The sequence below is a fragment of the Pelophylax lessonae genome (genome assembly GCF_965119305.1).
Source record: "Pelophylax lessonae genome assembly, chromosome: 4".
Lineage (NCBI taxonomy): Eukaryota > Metazoa > Chordata > Amphibia > Anura > Ranidae > Pelophylax > Pelophylax lessonae.
Genome location: NC_138771.1, coordinates 57414743 through 57440159, shown reverse-complemented (window position 1 = coordinate 57440159; position 25417 = coordinate 57414743). Strand labels below are relative to the sequence as shown.

At 44.3% G+C, this 25417-nt stretch overlaps 1 protein-coding gene across 1 annotated transcript in view; it reads left to right on the top strand.

The window, feature by feature from the left end:
- ARPIN (actin related protein 2/3 complex inhibitor) overlaps nt 1–5750 on the top strand; it is a 51894-nt gene extending 46144 nt beyond the window's left edge. The window contains exon 5 of the mRNA XM_082256347.1: nt 5553–5750. Within this exon, the coding sequence (XP_082112473.1) occupies nt 5553–5725 (173 nt within the window). The 3' untranslated portion in view covers nt 5726–5750. The remainder of the gene's footprint in view (nt 1–5552) is intronic.
- Nucleotides 5751–25417: the final 19667 nt, after the last annotated feature.

The window sequence follows — 25417 nt, the reverse complement described above, 5'->3', positions numbered from 1 at the left end:
TGGAATGAATAAAGATTTAGATATAAATTGTTTTTTAACCAATTTTTAAAATATGATTAGGGGTATGTAATGTTTAATTAATTATTATAAAAGGGGATTTCATATTTATATTTATATAATATTTTAATATATTTTTTTAATATAATTCAGATATCTGTTATCACATTTGACTGAATGAACTGAGTACCGATAAATATAAGCATTATTATTAACGGTTATTTATAAGGGTCTCGGTATTTAGTATGTATGTACAATAATGATGAATATTTATTTGTCAACATTGACGTGTATAAAGGGAAAATATTTATTTATCATAAGAAAAAAATCGGTTATGTTCCGCACGGAAGTAATTGATTGAGTTCCACATCCTATCTATACCATAGTTTATCATTAATGGGAAAGAGTACTGTCAAAACAATGGTTTTCAGGAGTTCATACATAATGGTTGGTTTAAAAAAATGGGGTATTTGCATAAAGCCCTTAGTAATAGTATTAAAACATGGGAATTAATTAATTATGTATATAGAGATACGATCACGGACATCATCTATTACTTCCGGTTTGTATTAATCAATGACAATACCAAGGCGGGAGGAAAGGCGGGCCCAATAGAATCCTTCCGCATAAAACCAAGTTGACACGCAGCGCACGTACCACTTCCGAAGACGTCACATCTCTGACGAAACGCGTCAAGTTGGTACGCACGCTGCCTCGCTCTGAGCCTTTGCTGGACCGCACGCCGATTACACCACTTCCGGGTAAGGCGCCAACAGCGGAGCTTCACCAGCGTCCTGTTGTATCGTGCCGCGAGGCACCACAGGAGCTCAGCAGCGGTAACCTATCTACTAGGAGACCCCTCAGCGGGTACCCACCATTTTTGCTGTGACCCCTCACCGTTTTTTACTTGCGAGTTTGCACTAGTTTTTATTATCACGTTTGGAGTTTACCACAGTGTTTTATGGACTTTTTATTGGATGACTTTTAAGATGAAGAGTGTGTATACCATGTGTTCGAGTGAAAAATAAAGGACGTTACTTTTTCACACTATGAGGAGCTCTTTCTTTTCTTGTTTATCCCGAGTGCATATGGGCTCAACACGGAACCGGGTCATCTGACACCAGGAATAACACACAAGCGATTTTTGATTCTTTTTGGCGTACGCCATAAGAATCAACTACATCTGGTAAGTGGGCTACCTTACCTTTGAGCACTGAAGTGTGAAGCAGAGGGCCACAGGAGTCACCACTGAATGTTATTGCACTAAAGAGACTTTCAATGCAGCACTTTTTTGCACTTTACTCACGTTTTTTATGGACTGTCACCATCATCACCAGTGTTATATATTATTTATTATCATAATGTTTATTATTATTATTTCTGCACTATATTTATAAGTTTACAGTGCCATTTTATATTTGAGGTATTGGAGTGATCCACACTCACTTATTTTTACTTACCTATATTGTTTTACATATTTACATTGTTCAATCATCCGTTGTTTTGAGCTGTTCATCCTACTTACACAGGGTAGCGCAGTATTTTTCCCTTTCATTTTTTCCCAGAATCTGGAGCAGTTCTGAATGGGGAAAAATTCAGCTTTTATCTTTATTTTTCAAATCTTAACTGAACAAACTGAAGATTAAAGTTGATTGGTTAGTATACACATCTGCTCTAGATTCCGGTTCATCCAGTCTTGATAAATCCCCCCCCCCCCCCCATTTTATAGTAGTGTGCTTAGATATAGACCTCCGATACATTGTATACAGTGTCCATGTATAGAGCTCAGATACATTGTATACAGTGTCCATGTATAGAGCTCAGATACATTGTATACAGTGTCCATACACATACAGTATTTCACAAAAGTGAGTACACCCCTCACATATTTGTAAATATTTTATTATATCTTTTCATGTGACAACACTGAAGAAATTACACTTTGCTACAATGTAAAGTAGTGAGTATACAGCTTGCATAACAGTGTAAATTTGCTGTCCCCTCAAAATAACTCAACACACAGCCATTAATGTCTAAACTGCTGGCAGTTAGCCATTTTCCCTCCCCGGGTGTAAATGGGGAGCAGGTGTGTTAAATTTGGTATCGCTCCCACTCTCTCATACTGGTCACTAGAAGTTCAACATGGCACCTCATGGCAAAGAAGTGTCTGAGGATCTTAAAAAAAGAATTGTTCCTCTACATAAAGATGGCCTAGGCTATAGAAAGATTGCCAAGACCCTGAAACTGAGCTGCAGCACGGTGGCCAAGACCATACAGCGATTTAACAGGACAGGTTCCTCTAAGAATAGGCCTCGCCATGCTCCACCAAAGAAGTTGAGTGCACATGCTCAGCGTCATATCCAGAGGTTGTCTTTGGGAAATAGACATACGAGTGCTGCCAGCATTGCTGCAGAGGTTTAAGGGGTGGGGGGGGGTTAGCCTGTCAGTGCTCAGACCATACATCAGGCACTGCATCAAATTGGTCTGCATGGCTGTCATCCCAGAAGGAAGTCTCTTCTAAAGATGATGCGCAAGAAAGCCTGCAAACAGTTTGCTGAAGACAAGCAGACTAAGGACATGGATTACTGGAACCATGTCCTGTGGTCTGATGAGACCAAGATAAACTTATTTGGTTCAGATGGTGTCAAGCGTGTGTGGCGGCAACCAGGTGAGGAGTACAAAGACAAGCGTGTCTTGCCTACAGTCAAGCATGGTGGTGGGAGTGTCATGGTCTGGGGCTGCATGAGTGCTGCTGGCACTGGGGAGCTACAGTTCATTGAGGAAACCATGAATGCCAACATGTACTGTGACATACTGAAGAGTATACAGAGCATGATCTCCCCCCGGAGACTGGGCCGCAGGGCAGTATTCCAACATGATAACGAGCCCAAATACACCTACAAGATGACCACTGTCTTGCTAAAGAAGCTGAGGGTAAAGGTGATGGACTGGCCAGGCACGTCTCCAGACCTAAACCCTATTGAGCATCTGTGGGGCATCCTCAAACGGAAGGTGGAGGAGCGCAAGGCCTCTAACATCCACCAGCTCCGGTATGTCATCATGGAGGAGTGGAAGAGGACTCCAGTGGTAACCTGTGAAGCTCTGGTGAACTCCATGCCCAAGAGGGTTGAGAAAATAATGGTGGCCACACAAAATATTGACACTTTGGGCCATATTTGGACATTTTTTACTTAGGGGTGTACTCACTTTGTTGCCAGCGGTTTAGACATTAATGGCTGTGTGTTGAGTTATTTTGAGGGGACAGCAAATTTACACTGTTATACAAGCTGTACACTCACTACTTTTTATTGTAGCAAAGTGCCATTTCTTCAGTGTTGTCACATGAAAAGATAGAATAAAATATTTACAAATATGCGTACTTACTTTTTTGAGATACTGTACATTGTATACAGTGTCCATGTATAGAGCTCACATACAATGTATACAGTGTCCATGTATAGAGCTCACATACATTGTACACAGTGTCCATGTATAGAGCTCGCATACATTGTACACAGTGTCCATGTATAGAGCTCGCATACATTGTATACAGTGTCCATGTATAGAGCTCGCATACATTGTATACAGTGTCCATGTATAGAGCTCACATACATTGTATACAGTGTCCATGTATAGAGCTCGCATACATTGTATACAGTGCCCATGTATAGAGCTCGCATACATTGTATACAGTGTCCATGTATAGAGCTCACATACATTGTATACAGTGTCCATGTATAGAGCTCACATACATTGTATACAGTGTAGATATAAGTTCAGTTACTTTGTATCATTATATGTAACATGAAGTGCTCACGTTTCCTGGACTCCAATAGCAGACACACATACTCCATGCAGACTGTAATTCCTGATCTTTCATCCAGATGGGACCCCTCACCCTTCCACCCCCCCCCCCCCCAGAACCCCTCAAACTCCCCCCTCCCACCCAGGACCTCTCACCCCACATGGTTTAGTAATATCTGGGTACCACAACAATATAGAATATTAGATGGAGATACACAAGAATTGACTAAAAATGTGTTTAGGGTTTAGGATTTTATTTATAAATCAATAAAATTGTAATCTAATTCACCTTTAATCTTACTTACGGGGACAAACTATATTTTACCTGGTAACCGGGCACAATTTGTATAATGGATAATAGATAAAAATACACAGATTAAAGATATAATGAAAAAAGGAAAGATATGTCCATACCAAGAATCTAAACCCAAAAATAAATTAATGATATTAAATGAATGGCCGTATTTTCAGTTGAGACCCTTTGTGACCGCATTACCCCAGCCAATTAGATCAGAGAAGGATCTCCTCTTCATTTGAACGCCTAATTCACAGACGACCAAAAAACATTGTATAGCACAGATCTACAGAATACTTACAGAGAACACAGAGCAGAGAATACCACCATTTATTGATAAATTGGAAAAATATTTGGGATCGCGTTTAGAGGAGCAACAAATAACTAAAATACTGAGAGCGGGCCAGAATACAGCCGTGGATATAAATACAGTAGAGATGAATTACAAATGTCTGGCTAGGTGGTATATAACACCCACCAAAGTACATAAATATCAGCTCCATAATGCAAAAAATACAATCACTTTAAACTGATCATATGCTGTATGATTTTAGGGGTTGGCTTTGTTGGTTGCCTCCCATCTGACAAAATTGTTGGCATCCAATTAGGGGCTGGCTGCCAGAATACAATTGGCACAGCGGGAGATTTGTCCACCTGAGAGCTGTGCACCATGGATGGAGGAATCTGTTAGTTTTTTATCATTCAGCTTACAGGCTAAAACAAAAAAGAAAAGTCCACCATCACTTTAGAAGTCTTATCACATCAGTCCCCCTTGCACATCAGAAGCCCCCCAACATTTCATACATATCAGAGTCACCCCTTACATCAAGCTTCCTATCAGAAGCCTGCTATATTTTAGGATCCCAATTGGAGTCCCCGTTTCACTAAAGAAGCCTTCCCCCCCCATCACATCAGAACCTGCCCTCTTCACATCATAGCAGAGTCCCCCTTTCTTATCAGACTCCCCCTTTACAATCCCAATTTAGAGCTTCCCCATACATCAGGGTCCCCATGGGAGTCTCTCCTTCACATCACATCAGAAGCCCACAATCTCTCCATAGCCCCCCTTACCTATGGGTCTGCCCTTTATATTAGGTTCCCATCAGAGGTTCCAATTGGAGTTCCCCCTTTTTATATCAAAAGCCCCCCACCCCCCCATTACTTGATAGCCCCCTTTATCAGAATCCCCTCTTACATCAGTCAGTCTCCCAATCGGAGTTCTCCCATACACCAGGGTCCCCATGGGAGTCCTCCTTTACACATCAGAGTTTTCCTCCCTCCTTTCCTTACTTCAGGGTCTGAAGGGTCAGTGTGTGCATTAGGGAAATAAAATCCCATAGTGGGTTGGGTGTGACCTGCGGGCCATAGTTTTGAGACTCTAAAGAAATCAGAAACATGTTGTGTAAGACTATTATAACTTCTACTTTGATTCATCTTTGTGTTTTTTCTCTTTTAGTTTCTTTAGCAAAAGTTGACAGTGGCACGGTGACCAAGTGCAATTTTGCTGGCGATTCTCAAACTGGGGCATCTTGGACAGACAACATTATGGCCAACAAATCTCACAGTAGCGCACCTGTTCCTGAACCCCGGGGTCAAGGCGATGGCGCAGAAGATGATGAATGGGTATGACAATCACCAATATTGATTGCAATAAGCAGCCTATGCTCACCTATATTGTCCTTTTTTATGAAATTGTACTGGGGCTGTGGGGTTACTGTAGATATTTGGAGATTCATGCACTAGCTGGATTGGAGAATCATTAGTAAAACCTGACTTTTACCAAAATGCTGGCTTTTGGTCCTTCCACTCCTACTACCCCAACTTCACTAGCCAGACAGGCTGCCCACACTGATAAATCCGTAAGATGTATTTGGAGCCAGGAGAGGGCCCCCTCTCTGGATAAAACCAAGATTTGCCTATTAGAGTACTCTGTGCATTCGAGCCTCTGGGGTTCTCCAGTACTGATAAGTAATTAGCTCAATATTGGATATACAGTGCCTTGAAAAAGTATTCATTCCACTGTAACACCATTAAGGAATCTGTTTTTGTACTATCTTGTACCTCCATTATTTTCTTAAAATCTTCCTCTTTTTTTTTTTTTTTTAATAAAAATTGTTGGAACAGAAAAAAAGTATTTATACCCCTTGGCATTTCCACATTTTGTCATGTTACAACCAAAAACGTAAATGTATTTTGTTGGGATTTTATGTGATAGACCAACACAAAGTGGCACATAATTGTGAAGTGGAAGGAAATTGATGAATGATTTTCAACATTTTTTACAAAATAAATACCTGAAAAGTGTGGCGTGCATTTGTTTTCAGCCCCCTTTACTCTGATACCCCTAACTAAAATCTAGTGGAACCAATTGCCTTCAGTAGTCACCTAATTGGTAAATGGAGTCCACCTGTGTGTGTATATAATTCTCAGTATAAATACAGTATAAATACAGCTGTTCTGTAAAGCCCTCAGAGGTTTGTTAGAGAACCTTAAGCCCCGTACACACGTACTGATCGTCGGCCGAACGATCGGCCGTCTTTTGTCTAGGGCTGTCGTGTTGAAAACTGCAAAAGACTGCACACGAATTTTGTCGGCCAACAACAGCCGACTGCAGAAGTGATTTCATGTGATGGTTAACTTTCCTTGTCTTTTTTTCTTTTCTGAGCATGCCCAGTCTTGCTTATAGGCTGTCTGTCGGCCGAAATCTGTACTGACTGGCGAACAATCGGCCGTTCTGGTGTTGGCCAACAAAAATTTTAATGCCTGCAAAACAGATTCTGTTCTGCCGAAAAGGTGCTGTCAGAAGCATCATACTAACAAGCCTCCGATCGGTCGTCGGCCGAATCTTTACGGCCGACAATCGGTACGTGTGTACGAGGCATTAGTGAACAAACAACCTCATGAAGGCCAAACAACACCCCAGACAGGTCAGGGATAAGGTTGTGGAGAAGTGTAAAGCAGGGTTAGGTTATTAAAAATAAAAATATCCCAAGCTTTGAACGTCCCATGGAGCATTGTTCAATCCATCATCCGAAAATGGACGGAGTATGGTACAACTGCAAACCTACTAAGACATGGCCGTCCACCTAAACTGACAGGCTGAGCATTTATCAGAGAAGCAGCCAACATGTAACATAAAAAAAAATTTGGAAGGGGTATGAATACTTTTTGAAAGCACTGTTAATATGACCATGTATGTTTGGTTGCAGGCTTACACTGATCCCATAAGGGCTACTTTTCTAGCACACTACGGATCTCCTTTTTAGATTTAGTAGCTGTACATATATTTGGTATATCCAGACAAGTCTGTTCTTTACAGTGATAATGCCATAAGCATGCATGTTTGTATCTACTGTATATCTGAAATGAGGGTCAGATAGGTGTTGTTCTCTATGTACTAAAGGCTAAAGCTTGCCATAGATGGATCGATATTGATCTGGTTCAGAAGGGAGTGGCCAAACTTTCATCCTTCTATGGCCAATCCTATTCATGAGAAATGAATCCAATGATCGACTTCTCACAAATGGGCTTGTTGGAAAATGTTTGTTCGATCAGCACTGCAGCTAATTGGTGCTGCTCAGTGTATTCTGACAACCGAGGAGTCCACACTATCAGAATACAATAACACAGCGGGGAGGATTCTCCTATGCTCCTTGATTGTGTGGATAGGGAAATCCAATCAGTTTTTTTTTTTTTGATCAGCCTGCTGTCTGATCAAACAAACTCATCTATGAATGGACAGCCTAAGGCCTCTTTTTGTATAAAGTGAATGCACCACCAACTGCCCAGCAAATTCTAACCTTGATTAGTGGTTCAGACTATTCCAGCTGCAGTTCTGTACTTGATGTACCAACCTTTTGGAGCTGGAGGAAGTATCAATGGACTACAAATGTGGTGATTTGTGCTTAATTGACTAAAGCCCCGTACACACGCACTGATTGTAGGCCGAACGATCGGCCGTCTTTTGTCCGGTGCTGTCCTGTCGGTTTTTAAAGTGCTAAAGACTGCACACGAATTTTGTCGGCCAACAACAGCCGACTGCAGAAGTGATGTCATGTGATGGTTAACTTTCCTTGTCTTTTTTCTTTTCTGAGCATGCCCAGTCTTGCTAATCTGCTGTCTGTCGGCCGAAATCTGTACTGACTGGCGAACAATCGGCCGTTCTGGTGACGGCCAACAAAAATTTTAAAGGCTGCACACCAGATTTTGTTCGGCCGAAAAGTCGCAGTCGGTTGTCGGAAGCATCATACTAACAAGCCGACAATCGGCCGATCGGACGTTGGCCGAATATTTACGGCCGACAATCGCTACGTGTGTACGGGCCTTAAGAGTCCCATCTGCTGAGGATCTCTGTGAATGGATGACACAGTGGAGCTCTGCAGTCACGCTGAATTAAAAAAAACAAAATGACCGTTCCCTGCGGAGAGAGGAACCCCCATATTCAGTTAGACAGGGGATGGTTGGGGGGCTGCAGACTGTGAAAATGTTTTAGGTTAAATCCTAAATATAGAACATGGTCACAGAGGTGCACTTGGCTTTTAAATCTGTATTATTTACCTATTTAAGGTGGACAATTTTTTTTTTTTTTTTTTTACCCATGATTTGCATTTTGAGTAAATTTTTCTTTTTTCTTTTCTAAGGATTGAAGACGTGGTTTTTATTTCCCAAGCTACCACGACAAGAGACTCAAAGCCTCCCATATGGAAAAAATGTATATAACCTCATTGATTGCAAGTTGCAAGTCTGAGCCCCCGTTCACACTGAATGTGACTTTGAAATTATGCTATTTCACTTTGATTAGCATGATTTCCAAGCCGCAGGGCAGTGCAATTTCAGGTGTGACTTGCCTGACATCTGTGCAACTTCTTCATGCACAGAGATCTACGCAAGTCGCACTGATTTGAACAGTTCCATTGCTGACAGTAGGGTGCAACTCCAAATCGCATGAAGTGGCACCGGTGTGAACTGGGGCTAAAGCAACCTGTCTGATTCATGTACAGTGTATAACAGTTTGTAGGCTCCTACAGCCATAAATGCTGATCGCTTGGAGACTAATACAGTCATGGTATATGCGCTCATACAATCATGGTATATGCTATTTACCTTGTGTTAACACTAAAGACTATAGAATCTGGCCGGTGTGATTTCTTTAACATGTCTGCAGTAAAGCCTTATTTTTTCACTGCACTGTATGTCCTAAACATAGTAAATTGGTATATAAAAAACCTGGGAACTGCTTTGTTGCATATATTTATATGCTAAATAAGGCACACTAAAAGGGGCTTTTCATTTTAATAAAAAGTAGACCCCAGTTTCTGTACTCCTCCTTTGCTAATGACTGGTCCCATATATCATTTTGTTGGTGGGTTGAATCTGCCCATTTAGATATAATGGCTGTCATGGAGCACCTTAAGTGGTAGTAAACCCTGTTACACATTTTATACCTACAGGTAAGCCTATAATAAGGTTTTCCTGTAGGTACTGTGAATATCTCCTAAACCTGCACAGTTTAGGAGATATTCAGAGTGCATGCAGCCAATGACATCACCGGCACATGCGCTGTGAAGATCGTACAGTGCCAGACCATAAGAGCCCATGCCATATATACGGTGGCTCCGGCACGCATTTGCGGGAGTGACGTCATCACGCCCCTGGACACTCATGTAGCCAGAGGCCGGGAACATGGAAAGAAGACTGGGGGAAGAGGTCAGCCATCTCAGCAGTGACATTGTGGTGCAGGAGGGCTTCGTTCCAAGGTAAGTTTATCATAATGTGCTAGTATGCGATGCATATTAGCACATTATGACATTGCCTTGCAGGGAGTTTTTTTTTTTTTTTTTTAACCACCTGCAGTTTACTACAGCTTTAATGTTTGCATGTGCATTGGTTCAGCCTAGAGTTCACCCTTTTAGACCTCATTCACCTACCTGCAGACAGTGTGCGTTTTGGACACAAAACTGCATAAATGTCAAATTGGGACCGGCGGCTGTGTCCCGATAGACATGAATGGGACTGCCTGCACACAAATGCAGGGAACACTTCTTCATCTACACAGGATGCACAAGGCCCATGGATATACGCATAGGAACACCCGAGGGAATGAGGCCTTAAAGAAATACTGAACCGCCCACTGCAATTCTATTCAATGACATGGTCACTGAAAGGTGCCTTAGTTTTTTAAATTGGGGGGGGGGGGGGGGGGGTGAGGGGGTGGTAGCTATTACCAGTACCAATGTGGTAGTAAATCTTATTCCAATCAGAACGCAGTAGTTCATTTTTTGTGTGTGCCGTGTCTGAGCTGCAGTGAAATGTATTCAGAAGACAGGATGGTTTGTCTTGTGTATCGTATATTTTAGAACTTTGTATAAGTACGTTTAACTCCTTTATATGTGTACCAAAATATACTCGTTTAATGATGTACTTTTATATGTGATTGTATATTTTTTATAAAAATCAATAAAGATACTTTGCAGCTTAAAAAAATGAAACCGACCCTGCAAAGGTGCCATTAAACCCCAACTGATTTTTTGTTTGTATTTCTTTAGATTTATGATCTTTTCCTATGTGCTGAAGCTTGCCATCACCATTAGGATGGGAAGTCATCGTACCACTGCTGGAACAAAGCGCTGTATACTGTTAGGCTCCGTTCACACTATGACGGGCAGATCCGCTGCAAATTGCAGGACGCCCTTGCGATCCCTGTTATTTTCAATGGCACTCAAATCGCAGTGTGATTTTGCCTCAATTGTCACCCAATGAATCGCAGTAAAATCGCGCAAACAGAACCGCAGGGCTTCTGTCACCCAAAAGAAATCTTGGAATGTAAAGTGGGTTGCACATGCTCAGCCCAGTAAACATTCTACAGGGGATTTCGATCAGACCGGCAAGGCAAAGTTTAGACAAATGTGGCTGAGCGGTGCTAGAAATGCGCAGTTGTAAATGGCAGCGGACAGGATTGTTTACATGCTGTGGTTGTTATGCTTCACTTTGTGCCTATGGCAAAAACTACTACCCAACATGTCACAATCTGCGTGTAGCAAGTCCACCAAACACAGCCAATTCAGGCCAATAGTAAAGAGCTGCAAACTGTTGAGAAAAATGGGATTAAAACAGGCAGCGGGGAGCCGTCACATTGCCTCTGATACAGTAGTGTGATGGTCAGTGAGAAGAATGGTCCCTACTATTGTGGTCAGTAGGAAGAATCCCCCTTACAGATAACTAAAGAGTTTATTGCATTCATTGTGAACTTTTCTGAGAGACAGAAATTACTCATTGCTCAAGGAGTCCCTAGAACCCTGGTTGAGAATGGCTGCACTAAAGTAATGCTTTATGTGGATTGGTCAGTTACAATAAATGTCCACTAGGTGGTGATATCTACCTTTTTAAAAAAAACAAAAAAAAAAAAACACATGTTCACATTTGTATTGTTCCCGATTTATAATGTTTGCTGTGGTTTTCATTTTCTTGTGTTTATCAACTTTTTTTTCCTTTTTGTTTAGTTTACCACTTGCTGTCTTTAGGCCCCCACCCACTTTTTTTTATCTGACGGTTGCCATGACAACATATGAATCCCCTATAAGGACAAAGAAACTGGCAGCTAAACCCTCCTATACTTTACAGCCAAGAAAGCTGCCATCTTGGCCTCTGTTTGATCTGCAGTTGACATGGTGCTGCACATGTGACCAGTTATGACTCCAGCCATTTGAGGGCTTGACAAGTCCGTTTGAGAGCACAAGCAACTGTGACAATTCTCATGCCTTGAATATACCTTCTTTTGGGAACTCGATGGTTTAGGTCTACTTTTCACAGTACCTCTCTCATTCCTCCCCAACCCACCTGTGATAGTCTCTTCTCTCTTTAAACAAATTCAGTAAGATAAGTCAAAATTCCTTTGCAAAGAGAATTGCTTATTTGTCTTCATTAGATCAGCCCCCTGTTTGCAGCATTTTTTTAACTTGGAGAAATACTTGATTTTAGGTCTACTAAAACCAACTCATTGGATCAGTGAGACAATGCATCTTAGATTGGTGGTCAGCGGGAAGAATGCCCCCCCCCCCCCCTTACAGGTAGCTAAAAAGAACATTGATGCCACGCCGTGGACTCTGCCAGGTGACGGCCCCAGAACGATGCAGACCCCATCAAATGGGAAGTCAATCAGCCACAGCTCAAGAAACCTCTAACAACCTCTGGAGGAACACTGGGGATTCACAGAACACTGGTTGAGAATGGCTGCCATAGTGTATATAAGATGTCTTTCAGCTGGTTGTTGTAAGAACACCAAACTATTGGATATCTTTCTTTATTGAACCTAATGTGAGATCTGCCCCAATTTTCCTAATCTCTTCAGATGTATATACAGTGATGGAATTTGGCTCCATGAAGTGGACACTATTTTTAGATTTCCCATCTGCACACCATAAACATGGCTGTCATTTGTTAAAACACTGCTGCTTGTTCTAATATTAAGATCAAGTGTTGAAATTACTAGCGCCCCTGTGTGTCTTGTTATTAAGAAATAGGATGTTGGTTTCCTCTGTGTAAACCATTTTACATTGAATCCAGATGTTTTTGGGAAGGCCTAGCCAATAAATCTGTATGAGGATTAAACATGTCATGTCCAGGGTGATTGTAATCATGAATTTACACATGCTGCAGTGACAGGCGTTTTTACTGCTTTGTAAAACCCCAGTCACCAATGCAGCCGGGAGCTGTGCGAAAATCAAGACGTGCTGCATTTTATCACAGTGCACTGTACAGCAGCGCAGCACCTCACCCTGCTGTACACCGAAATTAATGTAGTGTACTTTTGTACACTTCAAATAAAGTTTGTACAAAAAAAGGAACCGTGTGATGTGCTGAATCGCACACCACACTGCCCCCTACTGCAGTTGGAATGGACAGCTCGCAGAGAGGTAAATTGCTCCGGCAGCTGTCCATTATAGTTTGAATACCCCCCTAAGGGCAAATCAGATTATCCTCAAATGCTTTAAACCCGCTCTGCTGATCCTTTGTGCAGTGGCCAAGGAAGCTCAAGGTGCTGTTTACCACAAGAGTACTCTTAGGAGAATGTTTGGTATAATGACATTATCTGGTTCTACTTCAGAAGTCCTTGAATGTCTCACTTCATATGTGGCTAAACCTTTAATGAAAAGACAGGGTGTAACTAAAAATAACCTGGATATAGAAGATGATTGAAATGGCGATATTAAGGCATTGGCCCTCTGGGTTCTGAGTAAAGAGATGAATTGCACCAGGAGCCATTTTGAGAAAAGTTGTCTTCTTCTAACCTTTCCCAAAACGCAGTTGTTTAGGACCATCTCTTAGGGCCCCAATTTATAAAGTAACTAGACATTAAAGCGGAGTTCCACCCAAAAGTGGAATTTCCACTTTAGGTAGTTCTAACCCCCTGACATGCCACATTTGGCATGTCATTTTTCCTGGTGCCTCCATGGCAGCATACATATGGTTGGTTGCTCCGCCCTCAACCAACCCACAGGACCTCTTTAACTCTATAAAAGTCAGAACTGCCCCCCCTCACGCCATTCTTTTTTCTGTCCTCAAGCCTGCAGGATCACGATCAGCCCTTACTGCACCACCACGTGGTGTTACCATTACAGGGTCATGCTCCCCTGTAGGATGGAGTCCCAGGGCTTAGGCTGCTAAAGGCGCCAACAAGACTGGGAGCCTGTTTTTCTGTGGATCTTTTTCCAGGTGAGGAGTCTGGATCGGCACCCTCCTCTTGGGAACACACCCCCCCTCCTGGTTTGGGGGCTTCCCCAGCAACTCTGATGCCTGCTGTATTAGGTAATTACCCTGTCTTACTTCCTTTGCTTCATGCGGTGTGACAATGGAGCGCTGGTGTTTGAATGCTCAGCCTAGCATGCCTTCTGGAGTCCCCTGGGCGCTTCGCGCCGCCACTTAGCTTCCTATTTGTCTGATAGGGAGGCGGATCGAGGGCGTCGCCCAGTAGGCAGGTGAAGCCATCGGCAGCCATCTTGGTACTCCCCATAGGAGTACATGTATTTATATGGCCAGCCTGACTCAGTATGGAGGTGGATGTCAGCAGCATAACATCTCCCTTTGCTGCTGGAGACAAGTCGGTTTGCATCCACCTGTGCTGCTGCTGCCTCCCAATGGAAGCTAGGGAAGGATTGTGATCTTTCTATTTAGTTTTGTGTTGTTTCTTCCCCTTTGTCCCAGCCGTCTCCCGTAGTCCAGTTACACAAAAAGATCCTCGACATTCCGCTAGGTAAGAGGCTGCACCATTTAGGTAAGCTTTAAAAAAAAAAAAAAGAGCACAGGGCGTATGAAACATCAAATTTTCTATGTTTCATCTCAGCCCGCAACGCCGATCATCCCGCAGGGACTCACCGGACAGAAGTTCCAGAGGTCACAGCCACTCAAAACATGACCAGCATCATTTGTCTACCTCTCGCACATCGCACAAATCTCCCAGATCACCCCATCGATCTGGAAGGGCCACGCCACAACGCAGCTCCACCCGACCTGGGGTCAAAGCATGCTGGGTCTGTGGTAGACAGGCCCTGCCGGGTAAACTGGTCTGCGAGCCATGTTTTTTAGAGGCCACGGGGATCGGGAGAAAGAAAAGCAAGAGTCCATTGACACGATGAAGAAGCTGATTAAGGACTCAATTCGAGAATTGGATTTGTCCCAGGATCTGGTGGCTACAAACACAAGCGGAGGACCCCTTGCGACTCCAAGCCAAACAGCAGGTTCCGGCTCCAGTTCAGAGGACGACGGGGACGCAGCAGTGGAAAATGCGTCTGCCTTTGATTTTGGATTAATCCGCCCCTTTGTGGTAGCGGTTAAAGACGCAATTGAATGGGAGGAGACACCTGAACCCCCTGCTAAGTCCAGGAAATACTTTCCCCACCTGAAGAAAAAAAACCCCAACCTTCCCACTTATGGAGGAGATAAGAGATCTGGTGACAGATGAGTGGAGGAAGGTGGACAGGAGACCAGTCGCCTTTAATCGCTTTAGCAAATTTTACCCTCTGGCGGAGGCGGACACTCAACTTTTAGTTGGCATGCCGTCAGTGGATGCATCGGTCATGAGGCTGGCCAGAAACACAACTTTACCCTTAGAGGACGCAGTCTCCTTCAGAGATGTCTTAGATCGAAGGATAGATGCTGATCTAAAGAAAGCATACCAGGCGGCCGGGGGGGCTTGCAAGCCGGCAGTGGCTCTAACCTCAGTATCCAGAGCAGCACGTGCCTGGACTGAGAATATAGAGTTGGCCCTCAAGCAAGGCCTAGACACAGACCAGATTGTGAAAGCGCTGGATGAGTTGAAATTGGCGTCAGATTGTTCAACTCAGTGGCAGAAGCAGCCATTGATACTCTGAAATGTTCCGCCAGAGCCATGCTATATTCAGTCACGGCGAGAAGAGCACTTTAGCTAAAACCATGGGCCGTGGATCCCTCCTCCAAGCAAATGTGGTGCCACATATCCTACGATGGAAAGGCCCTATTTGGCGAAAAGCTGGATACAGCGATTACCAGAGTTACGGGGGGCAAGAGCGGCCTGATTCCCCAGGACAGGAATAAGAGCAAGAAGTTAGCGGCAAGAGTGGTTTTCCAGCAGAAAGCCAGAGAAGCCAGGACATACTGTCCAGGGAGAAAATATAGAACAGGCTGGAAGGGCTCCCAAGCTACCTTTCTGAGAATGGGGAAACAGAAGACAGCTACCTCTGCACAGGAAGGCCAGAAGTCCTTTTGACTTCTTGCCCACCCAAACCGGTCCAGTGGGTGCCCGTCTCATGGCATTCGCTCAGGTTTGGGTGGAATCCTGCTCGGATCATTGGGTCGCCTCTACGATCCTTCAGGGGCATTTTTGGAGGTTCAAACGCCATCCGCCCCGGTTTTCCTTTCTACCCACCAGGATTCCAATATCCGAGGAGAAGTGCAAGATTCTCCTACAACATGTCCAGACGTTAGTTCAGCAGCAAGCAGTGGTACCGGTTCCGGACTCGGAAAGACTCTTAGGCTTTTATTCCCCAGTCATTTTGGTACACAAAAAGTCTGGAGGATGGTGGCCGGTTCTAGATCTGAAGCGGTTGAACAGGTTTATCTGCCTCGAACGGTTAAAGAGGGAATCTCTCAACACGGTCATCCTAATGGTGCAACCAAACGACTGAATGATCTCTATAGGTCTTCAGGATGCGTATCTGCATATACCGATACATTGCGACTTCCAGTTGTTCCTAAGGTTCAAGATAGGGGAACTTCACCTGCAGTTCCGCTGTTTGCCTTTCGGCATATCCACAGCCCCCAGAACCTTCACCAAAGTGTTGGTGGCAATCCTAGCACATCTCTGCGGCTTTCAACAGGGGTTTCTATCCCAGTGGAGGAGGAGGTCCCTTTCCCAGGAAGTATTGATCACAATATCGATGAAGTCCAGTTTGTGGTGGTGGACGAAGCGGCCCAACCTTCTAAACCACTGCCATCTTGGCCCCATCTCACGGATCACGCTTACATCCAATGCAAGTCGGTTGGGCTGGGGTGCACACTTCAGAGACCAGTTGATCCAAGGGAGATGGCAGTTCGACTCTGAGGACGTAGTATCAAACATTCTGGAGCTGAGGGCAGCCTGGGAAGCTAGATCGCACTTGGCACCTCATCTCGCGGGCAACTCCCTCTTATTACGCATGGACAACAGAGGGGCGGTGGCCTACGTATAGAACCAAGGGGGAACCCACAGCAGGTCATTGTCACGCGAAGTGGCCCAGATCTTAGCATGGGCCGAGGAGAACCTAGTAAACCTTCGGGCGGTCTATCTGCCACCCCTCCAGAATCATCTGGCGGATCACCTGTCCAGGGAATTCATCAGCAACAGCGAATGGTCCCTGGACAATTCTGTGTTTCGGTGGATCTGTCAACACTGGGGCAATCCTCAGTGGGACCTTTTTGCATCCCCACAGAATGCCAAAACACCTTGTTTCTTCACAAGATGCCCTGCCCAGAAGTCAGCGGGAGTAGATGCCTTGGTGCAGCCATGGTCCTTCCAAGTCGGGTATGCGTTCCCTCCTACCCCACTGATTCTCAGATTCCTTCAGCGCCTAACAGGGGAGGAAGTGACCATCCTGGCAGTGATTCCCTATTGGCCGAAGAGGCCTTGGTTCACGCTGCTGACCCAGCTGTCTCTTTGCAACCCTCTAGTCCCTCCGAAGTTCCCCTGTCTCCTTTCTCAGGGGGACTACACCCACCCGCATCCAGAAATCCTGGATCTGAAGGCTTGGAAGTTGAGCAGAAGAGGTTGGAGGAATTAGGATGCTCTCCTGATGTAATCCAAACATTGCTGCAGGCCAGGAAATCGACCACTAATAGCTCCTACTACAGAATATGGCAGAAGTTTTCGGAATTTGCCAAATCCAACAAACTTAACCCAATGAAGCCAGGTGTGCAGGACATTCTACTGTTTCTACAGAAAGGTCTGGATTTAGGTTTAGGGCTCAATTCCCTTAAAGGGCAAGTTTCAGCCTTATCAGCCCTGACAGACATCAGATGGGCCTTACATCCTCTGATAGAGCGGTTTCTGAAGGCAGTATTGAGGTTGAGACCACCTAGAAAAACATTGCACCCGAAGTGGGATTTGCCTTTGGTGCTGGATACTCTAGCAGCACCTCCATATGCTCCTACTGAGGACTGTACTCTGGAAGATATTACTCCTAAAACATTTTTTCTCATAGCCTTCACTTCAGGCCGTAGGGTTTCGGCAATCCAAGCCTCGGGGGCTCACGACCAATCCATCAATTCATACCTAAGGTGCCAACCACTTTCCACTGTATTTAGGAATGGGTTCTCCCAGCCTTTGAAGAAGATCCAGCTACATCAAAATTGCATGAACTGGATGTTGCAAGAAATCTACATCGGTACATCGATTTAACGCAGCCTTTCCGTAAGGACCAACGCCTATTTATCATTACAAACGGAGGTAGGAAAGGCTTGGCAGCTTCAAAAAGAACGATCGCAAGCTGGATTGTACGTCTGGTTCAAAGGGCTTATCAGGCTAGCGGTCTTCCAGTGCCTAAAGCAATCAATGCTCACTCGACGCGGGGGATAGCCTCTTCTTGGGCAGCTCTAGCACAGGTCTCTCCGGAAACAATTTTTCATGCAGCCAGTTGGTCCTCATTTAATACCTTCCTGATCCATTATAGCCTGGACCCAGCTGCTCTAACTTCCCGGGATTTTGGGAAGAAAGCGTTGCAATTGGCAGTCTTGTGAATCCTAATAAACTGTATTTCTATGCAGTATCCCTCCCTATGAGCGAGTTATTTACCATTTGTATGCTGCCATGGAGGCACCAGGAAAACTGAAAATTGAATACTCACCTTTCCATAATTTTCCTTTCCTGGTGCCTAGCCATGGCAGCATACGCCCTCCCTTTACGTTATCTGCATTTTTGAGTCTAGTTACAAGAATGGCGTGAGGGGGGGCAGTTCTGACTTTATAGAGTTAAAGAGGTCCTGTGGGTTGGTTGAGGGCGGAGCAACCAACCATATGTATGCTGCCATGGATAGGCACCAGGAAAGGAAAATTACGGAAAGGTGAGTATTAAATTTTCTGTTTTTTTGGGGGGGGGGAGCAGGTACCTAGTTTTGACATGTACCCGCTCTGAGGTCCCAGAAGATTGCCGGCCAATCACGACACCTAGCGCAACTCGCGCATGCACAGTGCGTACCCGGCTGTGAATCCGCAAACTGACACAGCCGGGTGCCCACACCAATGATGCCGGCGCCGCAGAGGAGAGAGGGAGAAGAGCGAGGCTTCGGGCGGCCGCATCGCTGGACTGTTGGACGGGTGAGTGTGTTTAGGCTGGAACTCCGCTTTAAGCCGGTTAAATTAACGGGCGCTAGAACATATGTGGTCAAACATTTGTAAAAACAGACATGTTCCAGTTAAGCGAGAGCCTCTGTCAGCTCTGCGTCCCTGTTGCCCTAGCAACGTCGGGGACATACGCACAGCTGACTGAGCGGCTCTCGCTCATCTCGTTAATTTTTTCTAACAACGCGAGAGCCGCATGATGTAGCCAGCTCTGCGCATAGCATCCCTGTTGCCCTAGCAACATCGGGGACACGCGCAGAGCTGACCGAGCGGCTCTCGCGTGACATTGCTCGCCCGCCGCCACTTGTAAGGGCTGCTGCCGCTTAGCAGTAAGTCCACGCGAGCGTGTGCCCGCACACACCCGCCGCCTTAACAGTTTCGCCCGGTGTAGCGTCGGATAATGCCTCCCGTCGAAGAATGCATCTGACGGACTGCGCATGCGCGGTAAATGACGTCACTCCAGCTGACTGCTCCGCTCAGCTGGGGTTGACGTCATAATTGCGCATGCGCAGTCCCTCAGATGCATTCTTCGACGGGAGACTGCGGGAAGAATTGTCAGATTCTGCCTGACGATCTGCGCATGCGCGCAGCGTCATAGCAGGATCGAAATTCTATTGGGCGGCCTATGGCTGGTCACGCAGTTTGTCGGATGCACTATCTGACGGTAGATAGAGAGTGGAGGGGAGAGAATCTATTGTCAGATTCTGCCTCGCTCTCTGTTCCATTTATGGGGACGGATTGGATTACAGAGTATTCATTCTTATATGAGAAATGGCGGGAATATTGTCTTATTAGAGAACGCAAACACAGCTCTTATCGGGGCACTCCCCTTTAATGTGCCCTGATAAGAGCTGTGTTTGTGTTCTCTGATCAGACAATATTCCCGCCATTTCTCATATAAGAATGAATACTCTGTAATCCAATTTGTCCCCATAAATAGAACAGAGAGCGAGGCAGAATCTGACAATAGATTCTCTCCCCTCTGCTCTCTATCTACTGTTGGATAGTGCATCCGTCAAACTGTGCATGTCAGTGTCGTCACCGCCAGCACAGCTGATCGGAGCAGTCAGCTGGAGTGACGTCAGTCCGTGGGAGGCATTATCCGACATGACACAGGCAGTACTTCGCTCTACCCAAAAGACAGCTACAGTGTGGTACTATAGTTCTGGGAGGGCGTCCATAGACTTACTCCCAGAATCCCGCCCCCTGCGTGCCTCATAGAGTGGGGTAAAGGGCCAAACAGAGTGGCCCTTTACCATGTGATCAGCTGTGTCCAATCACAGCTGATTACATGTAAACAGACTTGCCGATTAGTGGCAGTCTTTTCCTCATGCTATGTGTCTGTGTGAGGAAAGTACTGCCGATAACCAGCAAGCCAGTCAGCACACTGTTTACACTGATTCATCATCATGATCATCAGAGCAGCCTCGTCAGCGCACATCAGTGAAGATGAAAAATGTACTTAGTTGCAAAATTTTATACCGGGAAACCAAGAGAAACATTTTTTTTTTTCAAAATTTGCGGTCTTTTTTTGTTTATTTAGCAAAGCATAAAAAACCCAGTGGTGATTAAATACCACCAAAAGAAAGCTCTAGCAGTGTCAAAAAAAGATAAAAATTTCATATGGGTGCAGTGTTGCATGACCGTGCAATTTTCATTCAACATGTGACAGCAATGAAAGCTGAAAATTGGCCTGGGCAGGAAGGGGGTGAAGCTGTCCGGTATTGAAGTGGTTAAAAAAACAAAAAGTATCTGCTTGCAGTTCCTGTAGAAGGTAGAACCAATCATTTTCAGATAGCTCATGAATAATTATTGGTGGAAATAAAAATCAAGGCATGGCCGGGACCAGTCCTGTGGCCTGTCAACGTCATGTGTCCCGTGTCTTTTTCAATCATGGATTTTTCTCTGTAGCGTTATTCGAAGAGAACTCAATGGGACCAGGCAGATTCCACCCCAGGGCTTGCCTTTTGACAATTGCTCATAAAAGTTCGACGCAGTGTGAAGCAAACATTATTTCATATAGCGCCAGTTTCGGAGTGCTTTGCAAACATTGTGATGTCCATTGGAAAGCAGTCTCTGCTATAAATAGGCCCCATAGACTTTATAGCGGTAGTAAAGTCAAAAATACAAAAACCTCAGACAGGCAGGGTTTTTTTTATAAGATAAGAGAATCTAATGGTATCTTCTGTTATAAATTCCTTTCCCAGCCTGTCAGCAGTAATGAGATTTAAGCCTTATTTGTGCAACTCTGACCACATTTATGTGCATGTTTAGAAGTAACGTCATTACAGCCAGGCCATTCAAGCAGCCAAAGAGACTAAACCCAGAAGGAAGACCGGGCAAAGATGGAAGAGCTCGGGCCAAGTGGGAGCACGAACACCACAACGCACGGGGGGGCGGGGTGGTTGTTTGACAGGTGAGCCTGTCAGAATATTCTAGTGTGTGGTGCATAAACCTGCATGGGGGCCATTTAAAATGGCATCCTCCCAGAACCTTGCCTGCATTGAGGTAAAGGGCCAATCAAAGTGGCCCTTGACCATGTGATCACCTGTGTCCAATCAGTGTGGCCTACCAGTGCCTACTCATCAATACTGCCTCATCAGCGCACATCAGTGAAGAAGAAAAATTACTTTTTTTGCAGCTTATCAGTACCATCTATCAGTGCCCATCAGTGGTGCCACATTAGTGAGGAAAAGTTACTTATTTGCAAAATTAAGAAAAACATTATTTTTTCTACATTTTCGATATTTTATAATTTGTTAAAATAAATAAAAACCCCCCAGTGGTGACTAAATACCACCAAAAGAAAGCTTTATCTGTCTCAAAAACTGATAAATAAATTCCGTAGGAATACAGTGTTGTTTGACAGAGTAATCGTCATCCAAATTGTGGGAGCACTGAAAGCTGATTATTGGCCTGGGCAGGAAGGGGGTGAAAGTGCCTGATAGTCAAGTGGTTAATACCACTTTAGTGGGGATTCCTGAAAAATGTGTGTTTAGGAATTTTTTTTTAGGCCCTCCCATTTAAACAGTTTATGAGGCCAAAAACACACTGTTCTGTCCCAATACTACAAGTTGCTCATACAAACATGCAAAAGACACCTTTAACTACTTCCGGTCCGCGCTATAGCGAAAGACGGCTGCAGCGCGGACTCTAATTTTCAGGAGGCCGTCTTTAAACGGCCTCCCAGACACAGGCTCCCCGCGCACTCCCGCGAGCGCGCATCGGGGAAAATCTGTGTCGGCTGTGTCCCTTGGACACAGCCAATCACAGAGGCCATATACCACGTGATCGGCCCATGCAATGAGAGATGATCTCATATGTAAACATATGAGATCATCTCTCATCGCCAGCACTCCTTCCTCACGCAGAGACTGCAGTGTGAGGAAGAAGGAGAGCCGATCAGCCGCCAGGGACACAGAAGAATGTAATCAGGGCACTGATCAACAGTGCCCTGATTACACAAGGTAAAAAACATACACAAAGTACCCACCATCAGTGCCCACAGTGCCCATAGTGCTGCCAGTCAGTGCCCATCAGTGCCTGCTCATCTAGGCACTGATGAGCACTGACTGGCAGCACTATAGGCACTGAGTGTGGGCACTGATGGTGCTGCCCATCAGTGCCGCTCATCAGTGCCACCCGTCAGTGTCCATCAGTGCCATCCGCCAGTGCCCAGCAGTGCCACCTCTCAGTGCCCAGCAGTGCCACCTCTCAGTGCTCATCAGTGCGGCATATTAGTACCTCCTCATCAGTGCCCATAAGTGCCACCTCATCAGTGCCCATAAGTGCCACCTCATCAGTGCAGCCCATCAGTGCCGCCTCATCAGCGCACATCAGTGAAGGAGAAAAATGTATTTATTTTCAAAATTTACTCGCAGAAAACAAGAAAAAATATTTTTTTTTCAAAATTTTCTGTCTTTTTTCTTTTTTTTTGTAAAAAATAAAAAACCCAGAGGTGATTAACCCTCCTCTTGTGTTACGGTCAAAACTGACCCGTTTTCAGGTTTTGAATGTCTATAAGTATCACATAAATTTGTTTATTGCATCAAGATTTTTTTACTTTGTCAGGAACCTCTATTTAAACAATGTAATAGAAAAATAATCCTTTTCACTAAATTATAAAATACTGTGGTGAAAATTAAGACGTTCATGGTGTTAGGGTCAATTCTGACCCAGTTATAATATAGGATTTTAGGACACTAATAAGTTCCAAAACTGAAATCATAAACACTCTCTCTGCTTAGTAACAGTGACAGCCAATCCCCTCTCAACCCTGTGAGCTGTAGTTAGGGAGGGGCCTATCTCTTTTCCTGCTTGTCTGCTTCTCTAAATAAAGTGAAGAAACATAGGACAAATTCATTTCAGAGTTGCTGACTTTATTTTACCATTTTTTAAATTTGACAATGAGAGGTATGCTATCAAAAGAAAGGTCTAGGGGTCACACCAAAAATATTAAAACCAATCTTTTCAAGGATAAAGAAGCCTAACAAGGTAACCAAGAGGTAAGAAACAAATTTGATGATAAATAATTATTCAGAGGGTGTTTTATGGCTGATTTAAAACACGGGTCAAAACTGACCCTAACATCATGGATAGTAACGGAATTCTAACATAAGAGGAGGGTTAAATACCACCAAAAGAAAGCTCTATTTGTGTGAAAAAAATGATAAAAATGTCATATGGGTACAGTGTAGCATGACCGTGCAATTGTCATTCTAAGTGTGAGAGCGCTGAAAGCTAAAAATTGGTCTGGATGGGAAGGGGGTTTAAGTGCACAGTAGGCAAGTGGTTAAGTCGCCTTGCTAATCTCATGCTCAAGTGTGAATGAGAACTGGGGGGGAGGGGGTGGAGGGATATCAATGAAAGACTTGTAAGTAGGATGCTAATAGATCGCCAACAGATTTGAACAGATCAGCCTGCAAACAGAAGCACTGACAAACCATTTTTTAAGTACATGCAAACTTTACAATTAATCATGATGGTCTGGAATATTGAATTGCAAAAATCTATTGGTGTTGTATATAAAAAGTAAGTCATCTCTGTTTCTTCTAAATTGATCACCAACATAAACAATCCAGGTGTGCACAACTACATGCTTCCAACACAAGTTGCTTTTCTAAGTAATATCTAAAGCTGACCCCACACTGAACAAAAAAAAAATACGGTTCCTCCATCCACGCTAAAGCAGGCAGATGGACCAATTTCAAGCTATGCCTATTGTATTGTGACAGCCAGCAGCCCCAGCTGTCAGAATAACTGCATCTGGATACCTGCCATTGTTTAGCTGACAATTTTCAGCCTGCTCAGTTTTTCAGTTAAAGGAATTGTGATACTGTCAGTTTATTAGGTTCTGTTCAAATTCACTCAATGTATGGCCAACTAAAGGCCCAACTCCAGGAAAATGAAAAAATCCACGTGGGACCCCTCATACTACAAGCGTTAATGGCTGATTATATCTAGAGGATTTCACAAGAGGCTCTATCACTTACCTGATTCCTCACTCCAGCTCCATCACTTTTCTCCTACGCCCGAAGCGCCAGTCTCTGGGCTGAGCCTTAGCATAATCATGTACAATACAGGGATGTTAAGCTCGTATGGTACCTTGAGGAGGCTGGAGTGCAACTGGAGCCGGTTACAGCTTACAGAATAGGTTTAAGCGATCGCAGCACTGGAGGGAGCTTGCTGGGGCATGGCATAAGGTAAGTATTTACCCCTTACTCCTCTACCCCTAAACTAAGTGAGCAAATATGCTTTGCAGCAGGGATGCACCGATACCTACTTTTTAAGAGCGAGTTCGATAAAAAATATTTTTGCTCAAATACTCGCTGATACCAATTACCGATACCGTGCAATGAGATTTGAGCCCATACAAAACGAATGGGCTCAAATCACATTGCTAAAGAATAGCATGTGATGTGAACAGGAATGCGGTATGCATATTTACAAAAAAGCGCACACATGCAAAAGAAATGACTATCAAATATAAAGGCAATCAATGAATAAATAAAAATGGGGATTTAGTCCCACCATATGGCCATATCGTGCTCAAGCCCACCACTACGTCAAAGTACCCCATTATCAGTGGGTCCTACACTAGCCATGTAAAAAAGGATGAATCCAACTTCTCAAACCCTTGGAGATACTTACTCTTAACTGGGAGAGATGTGCGACTGCACTATGAGGAACTCATCCAATATCTGCTAGTCAATGGACACTAATGGAGTACAGGTGTGGGAGGGTGGGGTGCTCACCTCAGAGTCTGGTCAGACCGAATACATACAAACAAAAAAGAGGTTGGGGGAGCACACCCTGAACATGCATTTCTAAAGCTGGTGCAGCTATAGACCAAGAGACATGCATATTTACAAAAAAGCGCACACATGCAAAAGAAATGACTATCAAATATAAAGGCAATCAATGAATAAATAAAAATTTGGGAAATGCATGGAAATGCAATTTGGGAAATGCATGTTC